Source organism: Pestalotiopsis fici (assembly GCF_000516985.1).
Source record: "Pestalotiopsis fici W106-1 unplaced genomic scaffold PFICI_Scf_5, whole genome shotgun sequence".
NCBI classification, from domain to species: Eukaryota; Fungi; Ascomycota; class Sordariomycetes; order Amphisphaeriales; family Sporocadaceae; genus Pestalotiopsis; species Pestalotiopsis fici.
Window position 1 is genome coordinate 2,765,325 of NW_006917095.1, and position 10,927 is coordinate 2,776,251.

Below are 10,927 nucleotides of genomic sequence, written 5' to 3' on the forward strand. Positions count from 1 at the left end.
TTATCTGGTATGAGATGGGGGCAGCATGATTTACCCCCGTGGAAATGAAAACTTGCCTGGTGTCCTGTTCAGGTACGTCTGCGTAGTCTAGAACAAAAGTCCCTTGAAAAATGGGTTGGACAATAAAAACCCCCATCTTCCAGCTATCTTCAAAGTGTGGCATATCCAACAAAGGGCAAGAAGAGTCGAGCAGAACGAAACGCGGCATGCCCCGCCCGTGGGTGTCGCATATTTCATAGTTGAAAATGTGTTTGACGGCATGTCATTGGTCACGATTATATATCATGCAGCATTTCTCCTGGGCTGAGCCGCTTCGGTAGGAGAGGGTTTAACACAAAAAAGAGGCTGTCGTGCAACATGATGTAGCAAGCACGTTGGGCACGGCTGTGCTTCAAAACGCGCAGGGTCTTGAGGGCACGTGTTAACCTTCCAATTAGATTGTAGAGTTGCCATGTAAAACCCTCTGTACCGAAACCATGAATCCCTTTTTTTCTTTTATCTTTCAAAGCACATGTTCCCTTTGCAAACGTACATTTCAGTTGCCCCCAAAAAATTGTACACACATGGACACCTTCATAAAAGATTTCTTCCGTTGATTGAATCCGCCCTGTTGCCTCCTCGCATTTGATAACGCCTTGTAACCGCGTATAAGATGAACTGTATGTATACCGAGAGCCAATAAGGAAAAAGAAAATTGAAAAGGGACAATGACTTATGGTATCATATCGTATAATGAAGGACACATTGGTCCTGCAAATGCCGCAAGGGGTATTGTATAATAATGCCCACCAGCTGCCCGTGTACCAGACGCCGAGGAAATGAAGTTATCGCAAAAGCAAGCTACCAGGCGACGTGGCGCGTTCTTGCCATTTAACATGAAACGAACCTGGAAAGCATAATTTCATGGTGATATAAAGTATGCACCTTTTCGAATGATCGACCGGCATTGTATAGATCGGCAATAATCAAGTCGTGTACGCGTATTTCCGATACAGATTTGATGCTCTGACGGTCCAGGTCTGGTGTAGATAGACATAGTCCAAAGTAGTGATTCCAGCTCAGAATATCTAATCATCTCTCATGCTCGTAACGATAGCATAGTACCACACACAAGGCGCCTTTCAAAGGCTCCACGATGAATAGAAAACACATCTCTAGCCTCTATTTGCGACGGTCGGTATTGGTGGTGTAGCACGTGTCATGGGATCGAAACCGCTTCTGGACCTATCCCGATCTGGGAAAATGGGGTCGACGCGAGGAGCTTCTGGTCTGTACTGCTCGTGTGGCCGATCGCTTTTCAGAGGCGGGAGTGTATTGGACTGCTGGACAGGCGTCGTCGAGTGTGTCTGCCTCGGTGAGGGTGAAGGGTGTTGCATTGGCTGATGAAAAGTTGACGGTCTTTTATCCCCCGGCTGGCCTCCTCCATGATCTCTAGGCGATCCCGTCCGGCTAGGCTGTTCAACAGGTTCAGGAGGAGCACGATGATCTGGCGCAGACGCTGGAGAAGGTAGAAGATAGGAGCCTGTGGGTGAATACTCGCCCAGCTTGCCCCTCTTCTTGCCCTGCATATCCATCGTACTGCCTGCATATTCATATCCTGGCGAAGGTATGTACTCGCGCGCATGCGCCATGTTGATGGTGGTCATCGGCGCTGCCGCAGAAACAGGTGCAGGTACAGGTACAGGTGCAGGTACAGGTGCTGGTATGATGGGTGCGTATTCCATTGTCCGAAACGAGTTTGCACGAGCTTGGGCTTCCTTGTCGGCCTTGGATGGGCGCCCTCGCTTCTTTCCAGTTACCGGAATCGTACCCGGACTGCTGTTCATATTGAGAGGAACAGACTGAAAGTTGCTTGCAATAGGACGGGGTTGGATATTGCGTGGTGGATGAGACGACTCGATTGGGCCCATTGTGACCTGCCTCTTCGGCGGCTGCTCGCTAGCTTCCAGGGATTTGCGCTTCAGACCATAGTATGTCGAAGGTGGAGGTTGATGTATAGCTAAAACTCTCTCTGCGGCTCCCATACATTGTTGCATGGTGCGACCTAGCCATGTCAGCCTTCGTTCTTAGATGATGAGAGTACTGACCAATACGCATGGTACCTACCGATGGGGAGTTGCATATTCAGCCAGTTTGGATCAATGTTCTGAGCCCTGATGAACTCTGCGAGGATCGGCACATCTACTGTGCTTGCCTTGATTATCTCACCGAGCAGGAACCGCTACAACAAACAATTTTGTGAATACGAAGCTGCATTTCACCGAGTCCGACAGGCTTCACTTACGAGTTCGGGGTCTTGCCATGTTGTCTCCATGGCGAATGTCGCAGCGAGAAACCGCCGGTGCTGACTGAGGATTGAAATAGGGAAAATGCTACCGGAGCTGCAATCATGGCATTTCAAGCAGAATATAGATAAAGAACAAGAATGATGTAGCTTGCAGTTCTGTCAGAATAACGAGAGGATTCTGCTCAGCCTAGTGAAATGGAAATTTCAAGTTGAAGAAGGCTGCCTCACGCAAAGAGCTGCGGTTCACACTACACAACAGGAGGCGGCTGTGATACGGGAGGCAAGGGGACGGACGCTGTGCAGGCCAGAAAGTCGAGGGATGTGTGTCATAGGAGTGGCTAGGTCCAGATGAAGAATGCAGGAGGGGGCTTCTAGCAGAGAGTCGCGGAAAAGGGCATGGGATACGCGCGCGAAAGAGGAAAAAAAAAAGGTATGACAAGCGCGCGTCTTTGGCGAGATGCCCGAATCAGATGTCAAACGAGTGTATGGCCGTGTCTTGGAGAAGCTCGAGTAGTACAGAAAACAAAACGTCGTGAAGCTGCCAACTGAGAAACCTCGCGACGGGCGCGCTGGTTTGCGATCGGCAAAGATCAAGGTTGCTACCTCTATTGCAAGGGTCGAGGTAAGGTAAAAAGTAGCGCGCGGAAAGCTTTGGTCGCCGCCTGTCTCGAGTCCAGCGCCTGTCTGTCTGCCTGCCTGCCTGTGTGCCTGTCTTGTCTTGCGGCTTGCCTGGGACAGACCAGTTTTGTCAGTCAGTCTGTCAGGGCGGGAGGGATCCGAGAGACCCCGCGACGGCGGGTTATTAATTGTTAAGGTACACTCTAATCAGGACCAGTCTCGGATAGCCGACAATTCAGTCTATCCGGGGAAGCTTTCCAGAGAGTCTGTGCAATCCCTGAGGCGGCGTCGACAGTAAAATGCGGTCGGTGCAGCTCGTACCTAGGTAACATCCCTGATGGTCAGGTATGTGACCTACGTAGAGGAGGGCCTCGAGGCGAGGGGGAGGAAAAAAAACAACAATGGTATGAACGCAGAAATGATGATGACCTAGGAGAGTGAATGATTACAGCCAGTCGGTAGTCGTTGCTCTCGCCTCCTCCCTCGGATGCACGATTTTGTCCGTCTCTCTACCTTCTTCTCTCTCTTTCTGTTGACCAAGACAGAAATGTTTGCCCGGGTGGATGGATCCCAAATCAAATTCCGCTGCCCATGGGCCTTGGCCTGTCCTCTCAAGGTCGGCCCCAAAAGATGACCTTAGCTCGCGAGGTGCTTGCTTGGTGCGGTTTCGCTGCTGCTGCTGCTGCTGCACAAAAAAAATGAGGATTTCCCAATTGGGAACTGTGGCCAGTCAATTGAGGCATGCAGAAACGAAACGGGGGGTAAGGCCAAGGGCCCAGGTTGAGTAGTGTAGAATTGCACCGTGTTACACCTGCTGCCAATGCAGGCCTGAGGGAGCTATTCAAGCTCGCTGCAGCCATCAGCATTTCGGCTCTGGACGCTGAGTGGACTGACGACCTCCGGGTTTTGGTCTCCTGCAGACGCGATTCATCTGAGTCGTCCGGAACATCCTCAATGAGCCAATACGGCTGACCACTCGAGCAAATTGGGTTGGTCGCCTGACCCAGTGATGACGGTGAGAAATCTTGCTTTTTAAGGGGGCAGGCAAAAAGCATAACACATTGCTTCAACCATGATGCATTGCCTTTTTCTGTCGTCTTTTGTTTGCAGTCCTGAATGCACAAGCTGTCCTAGGGTGACCATCCCTAGCGGCCACCAGTGGTGATCGTCGGCCGCTCCAAGGTACTTGAGCATCGCATGTGATCTGTAACGCAGTGACCTGTACCAGCAAGGCAGGCAGGTACCTGGCGCAAAAAGATGCCTGCTGGCTGCAGTGAAAGCTGCTTGAGAGATTTAAACGGCCCGGCTCCTCCTCGCAAACGCCTAGCTCCTGCGGTACGGCATCTCAGCAAGAGCACACCAAGAGGGGCAAGTTGCGAAAAATAATAATAATAGAAACTCGATCTCTCATATTTCCGCTGCAAGGCCTGTCGTCGATGCAGAAATGCGATCAAGCCTTCATTGGTCGACATGTTGCTGCTTCGCTGGCCGTGCAGCTCCTCGAATCTCAAGCTTCCCCGGCTCGGTAGCGGCACATGTCCCCAGGCCAGATTGAGTGGCTGAAGCTGACTGTCGACTCGCCAATCATACTGCCCAACTGCCTCTTCACTGCACTTTCCGTCCAGATCATTCAAGCCTATCGCAAGCACGGATCAAGAGTTCGTTCAGGCGTCGTGTCCAACCTGTATGGGAATGTCGGATCAGCCATTCTTGATCAGGCGAGGAGATCTAGCACCATTGATCGCCATCGTTTGTATGTATGTATAATAAATCCTGGCAGAGCAGAGAGGGTCGCCACGGTATGCATTCCTGATTTGCTGAGTAGGTATGTACCATACGTATTATAAAACGCATGACAAACGACGATGGGGTGCGACGATGGCGACTTGAGATGAAAAGAGAATTTGTTTCTTGTTTCTGGTTGCTCCTTGCTTCAGCTTTTTTTTCCCTTGAAAAATTCTAAAAAGATCAATAAGCCCTCCCGCTCTGGGACCCAACACTTATCTATATAGGGCTCTCTGGTCCATACCGCCTTTTCGACTTTCCATCAAAAGTGTCGCCTCTGCTACCTACATGCACAATGCGCTGGCATGACCTGGCAGCTTTCTATAGGATCCACCCATGTACAATCCGTCCGTACAATGCCTACCAATTTGTAAATGGCTCCGAAACCCCAATTGTTCAGCGTTGGATGATCCGGGGGAAAGGCGACCTTGATGTTAGCTGAACTGCGAGATGCGCTGGCACTAGGGAATAAGAGCAGTCATCAGTGCCGATTAGCTACCCTCGGGTATCTGCCATTGCGTATGCGCTTGCTCACCAAGCCCAATTACATCATTTCTATTTGTTCTCTCCTCTGAGGGAACAGATCTTGGGCATTCCTACATTTAATATGCCGTCAATGCCAAAACTTTGGCGGTGAGAAACAGACCAAGCACACGACGTGCCAACTAGGTACTCAAGGTAGGCCCTCTTACCCAATGTTGGTATGTCGAATACAGCTCAATCAGCAGTCTTGGTTACAACTCATGGATAGTTTGTTGTGTCTGAGACTCCAAGCACAGTAAGCAGATACAGGTATTTCTGTCTTTTATACATCATTCAAGCAATTTTCCACTAGAAAGTGGGCAATCGCTGTGGGAACAAAGAGGTCTGTCAATGTCTGCATAAGTGCATCATACAGCTACAAAAAGGTAATACAATTTTGCAGAGGACTATCAGCTTTGAAAGGGAAAGTCAGTCTAAAACAAAAGTCATTGCAAACAGATAATCCCCACGGGGATTACCTAAGCACAGAGAAGGGATATGGATTCGGGCCAGCTGTTTGGTGAACAAGCCCGCTGAGCTTTTCGACTTCAATGGAAGAATTGCTTGCTACCAATTACCTACATTACCTACCAATCTGCCCTAAGATTTAACCTTTTAGTGCAAAGTTGGCACTGATCTCCCACCATTGGGCGGAAGAAGTGGGGTCCACGCATCGGCGCCTCTCCCCATTATTTCCCCGACCGCGAATCCCATACCTGGTAGTTGGTGATTTCTTGTGCCATTCCCGTCGCCGCGTGAGTGTGTCTTCTGCTGCTGCTTTCCTAATCTTGTGCTCTTTGGTCCCATTGATGGGCGCAATCCCGACCGACATAGACGCCTCCTGGATTTCCTCTCATCAGCTGCGCACACAGTACACTATCTCGACCTCGACCTGCTGAACCTTCGAATTGACACGAGTCGCATTGCCATGTTCAGAGGAGGACGCGGCATACCGTAGCGCTAGGTCTTGGACACATCCTCCATTGCGCGCTCCTGCACATTCTCGCACCATTATCCTCTGCCTTGTTGGAACATATCAAAAGGCACAGTAGAATGCTATAAGGCAGGCCGATCGCGCAGGAAGAGGTTGTTTTATTTATTGCAGCAGATATTGGCAGTTTGCTGAGAGAGAAAGAGAGAGAGAGAGAGCCTTCTGGCCCGCTGAGCACCTTGAGAAGTGAAAGCAGGGACGCCACTCGAGCTGGCCCAGCAGTTTTTTTTCACCCCCTTCAACCTTCGTGCGCAAAACTAGCATCAGTCGCCAGCAACTCTTCTCTATACTGGAGACTCCCGCAAACATACTCCTGCCGCCAATTCTTTCCGCAACTACCACTTCGGCGAACGACGACCCTCCCTAGTTGCCATCATTTGCCGATCCGTCTTCCACCATGGAGGACGAAGAACGCATCAAAGCTAGCCTCCAGGGCTTGACGGTTGAGACCAAACCAGACGTGTTCGCAGTGAACGAGACCGAGGTGAAGAAAGAGGACGACAGTGCCCCAGGGTCCAGTGGCTCGAGATCCAGGTCGCATAGCATGTCGCCAGACCAAAAGCCACGCAGTGACAGCGCGTCAACGCCAGACGTGAATGGGGTACAACCACAAAAGTCTCGAAAGGGCGCGCAAAAGTCAGCACCTCGGCAACCCCCTCTCTTCAATCACCTCCCCGACGTCACGGAGGAGGCTACTGGCCACTTTCAACTGATTCCGGATTGTTTGTACGGATCCAAATCTCTTGGTGCTTCGGAACATGATACCTTGGATTGCGATTGCGCTGAGGAGTGGCGCGATGGTAAGAACCATGCATGTGGCGAAGATGCCGACTGCATCAACCGTATCACCAAAATGGAGTGCTTCGACCGAGAGTGTAACTGTGGCGACGGCTGCGAGAATCAACGCTTTCAACACAAAAGATACGCCAACGTCTCTGTCATCAAGACGGAGAAGAAGGGTTTTGGATTACGAGCAAACTCGGATTTGCAAGCCAACACCTTCATCTATGAGTATATCGGTGAGGTCATCAATGAGCCAACATTCCGGCGGCGAATGATGCAATACGACCAGGAAGGTATCAAGCATTTCTATTTCATGTCTCTGCACAAGAATGAGTTTGTAGATGCGACCAAGAAGGGTAACCTCGGTCGCTTCTGCAACCATTCTTGCAACCCCAACTGCTATGTCGACAAGTGGTGTGTTGGCCCTAAGATGCGCATGGGCATTTTCACCAGCCGTGAGGTCAAGGCAGGCGAAGAACTCGTGTTTAATTACAACGTCGATCGCTATGGCGCAGACCCTCAGCCCTGTTACTGCGGTGAAAGCAACTGTATTGGCTTCATTGGTGGAAAGACGCAGACAGAGCGGGCAACCAAATTGTCTGCTGCAACGATTGAGGCCCTCGGCATTGACGATGCCGACAGCTGGGATACCACGGTCGCAGTCGTCAAGAAGCCCCGCAAGAAGCGAGTTGAGGAAGACGATGAAGACTACGTTAATAGCGTACAGGCTCGTGGTCTTGACGATGAAAAGGGGGTGCAAAAAGTCATGGCTTCGCTCATGCAGTGCAAAGAGAAATGGATTGCTGCTAAACTCTTGGAGCGTATCGAGCGCTGCGAGGAACGTCTCCTCCCCAGCATTGTCCGCGTCCACGGATATGAGATCCTCAAAACGACGCTCAACTCTTTCAAAGACGATCGCAACCTGGTTCTCCAAATTCTTCATATCCTAAACAGGTTCCCGCGCCTAACAAGAAACAAGATTACCGATTCCAAGATTGACGTGGTCGTTCAACCTCTGGTCGACTCGGAGCACGAGGATATTGCAGCTGAGTCGAAGCAGTTGCTGGAAACTTGGAGCAAATTGGAAACAGGCTATCGTATCCCTCGCAAAGCCCGAAATGCTCAAGGGGCTACTGCACCTGTCAACTCCTTTGAGGAACGTCGTGGCGGCCCCCGGCTTGAGGAGCCACAACAAAAAGTCACCAATGCCCCGCTGCCGGACAATGTTCCCAAAGGCCCTCGAAACAGCGTACCCCAGCGAAACATGAATGTCGTTCATCAGCCACGCCAGCGTCGCCCGCCTGATCAGAGTACACTTCCGCCTGGCTGGTTCATTGCGTATGACCAATCAGGCAAGTATTATTTCTATACCAAAGGTGGAACTGTGCAGTGGCATAAACCAAATGTCCCGGCGCCTGAGGCCTTCCAAACGGCACCATCCAGAGCTGTGCAGGAGCAAAAGTCGTTGCAGGATCTTATTGATTCTGTATCCAAGCCCAAGTCTGCCACCCAAACACCCCAGCAAGTCAGCACACCTGCCCAAGACGCCAAGAAGGAAAAATGGCGCTCGCTCCCTGTTGAGAAGCAGATGAAGATATACGAGAACACCCTCTTTCCTCACGTCAAATATGTGATGGACAAATTCCGACACAAGCTCCCAAAGGAGGATCTGAAGAAGTTTGCCAAGGAGGTGAACAAGAAGTTAGTTGCGTCAGACTACAAAAATCGCCGTGTTGAAGATCCGAATACGATATCCAAAAAGCAGGAGCAGAAGATCAAGAGCTACGTCAAGGACTTCTTTGATAAAGCTGTTGTCAAGTACAATGCGAATGAGAGAAGGAAGAACGACAAGCTCAGAAACGGAGCCAGCAGCTCACCCAAAGGACCGCAAACTGCCGCCAAGGTTGAGGCCGAACTGAAGGACGATGATGTTGAAGATGACATGGCCATGACTGACGATGAAGGCGCCAACTCCACACCGTCGGAGCAGAAACGGAAGCGGGATGACGGTGATGATACCGGTTCGAACCCGTCCGAGCCATACGCAAAACGCGTAAAAGAGGAAGATGCACCTACGCCGCCACCTCCTCCGCCACCCCCTCCAGCTGTGGACGCTTCTGACAACGTGGTGGCTTCGGCCGATTCAGATGCCCTCCGGCAGCAGGAAGCTGAACTCGAACGGGAAAATGAGCTTAACAGGCTAGAATTCGAACGAGAACAGCTTGGCAATGGTAATCAACAGCAATCTACTGTCCTGAGCCACTAGACCTGCCCCGCCTAGTTGGACATTGCCAATCAACAGTCCACATAAGCCTTGCTGTGAACTTGCTCAACCAGAGCAAGCCAGAACGTTCCGTTACCTGCCAAACTTTGGCCATGGTGAAAAAGCGATATTGACTTGTTCTATAATGGCTCCTCGCTTGTTGCAAAACCCAACGACGCAACTCTTTCGAGCGCTTGCAGATCAATCGAATCCCTTCATTTTGCGCTATAGTCCCTTGGTTGATGTGTATGCTATGTCACCAAGTGTCTTTTTTTCTTCTCTCTTCTCTTGCCCTCAATCATGCCTCGATTTGTTACTTTGTTACTCTTCGCATTTTTTTTTTTCGTCATCAACAACCGGCGTCTCCCTGGATGGACGGCATTGAGACACAAGATGCCAAGTTGGACCATTTTCATCCTTGTTATGACATTTTGAGCATCGCCCGGACAACAAAAGGGCCTTCACATTTTACATAAAAGGTGGTGAGCGGCATAGGCGTTTGGGTTGTTTCGAGGCATAAAGGGGACATGACGCCGGTTGTTCGGATTCGTCACCGAACAAGCGGCTATCCTGCATCAACAGTGGCGTGTATTCTTTAATAATGCGGTGAAGTGAATCTGTTGGGGGCAGTATTGTGACTGCCTCAAGACCTGGTATATCGGTGGTGAGAATGGGTCAATCTTGATATCATATATATCTAGAGGGATGGCGTGTTGTACGTGCAGTCAAATTAGACGACATGAAATACATGTCAGTCATTAGGAAAAAGTCTATACCCCATGATTGTTTGCCTATAGCTGTGTTAATTCGTTGAGTTGCGGAAATGGACTACCGTGTCTGATGAGCGACTTGCAAATAAATAATGTAGACAATAGTATTACAATAAAATATGTTGGCGATGATAAGCAGCCCGATTCGACAAATGTATTATCTGGCGAGAGTGTGAGGGCCATCGACTATACGTGTGCATCTTCCATCGTTGCAAATGAATGGCTCTATACTGCGGATTTCCGAGACATATACCTCGGGCCAGAGAGTTGCAAGCAGTTACTAGATGGAGGCGGTAGTTATCGAACTCCCGTGATTGGAACGGGAAATGATTTGGCAACGACCAATTGGTTGCATTGGAAAACCGTGGTTTACTTGCTGACTTTGGGGAGGTGGTCGGATTCCAAGTCCAAGATCCCCCTTGCTCGGTCATCTGAGCAGCTCTACCTAGCCGTAAATGGGACGAGCAGCGACAGGAGGGATCTCGGGATAGAGCCGGACGAGTCCTTCATTCGCCAAAAGAATGAAATATCCGGCTTCCCCGTGGCCAGCGTGTGACACAGCAGTTGAACACGCTTACGGGATACTAGTCCTGGCAGAGGGTACACTGTATCAGTCCAATGACCCCTGCACGTCGGAGCCGCTGCGATACGACATCAAGGCCATGGCTCTTAAGTGTTTACTCCAAGTCAAGGTCCAATGGGGACCTCGAATTATACATGTGGCTTCGGAGACTGAGTCACGATATATGACAAGAGCAGCTCTTGGCATCACTTTTTCCCCATGCCTACTATTATGCGGGCTGTGGAGGACGAAGCATTGCTCCTAATGCCAGATTCGTGGCGTGGGGGATTTTTCCCTGAACAGCTGACAGTGACATCATTGCACTTGCGTGCCAATGCCTAATCGA

General features: G+C 50.4%; 2 protein-coding genes across 2 annotated transcripts; one reads left to right on the forward strand and one right to left on the reverse strand.

Moving 5' to 3' along the window:
• Positions 1 to 1,154: 1,154 nt before the first annotated feature.
• Positions 1,155 to 2,314, reverse strand: PFICI_08147 (uncharacterized protein; the record flags this gene model as incomplete). The annotated part of the gene is made up of 3 exons (XM_007836728.1): positions 1,155 to 2,044; positions 2,107 to 2,221; positions 2,285 to 2,314. 3 exons carry the CDS (start codon positions 2,312 to 2,314, stop codon positions 1,155 to 1,157), a joined length of 1,035 nt encoding a protein of 344 aa, XP_007834919.1.
• A 4,286-nt stretch (positions 2,315 to 6,600) lies between these two features.
• Positions 6,601 to 9,252, forward strand: PFICI_08148 (Histone-lysine N-methyltransferase; the record flags this gene model as incomplete). The annotated part of the gene is made up of 1 exon (XM_007836729.1): positions 6,601 to 9,252. One exon carries the CDS (start codon positions 6,601 to 6,603, stop codon positions 9,250 to 9,252), a length of 2,652 nt encoding a protein of 883 aa, XP_007834920.1.
• Positions 9,253 to 10,927: the final 1,675 nt, after the last annotated feature.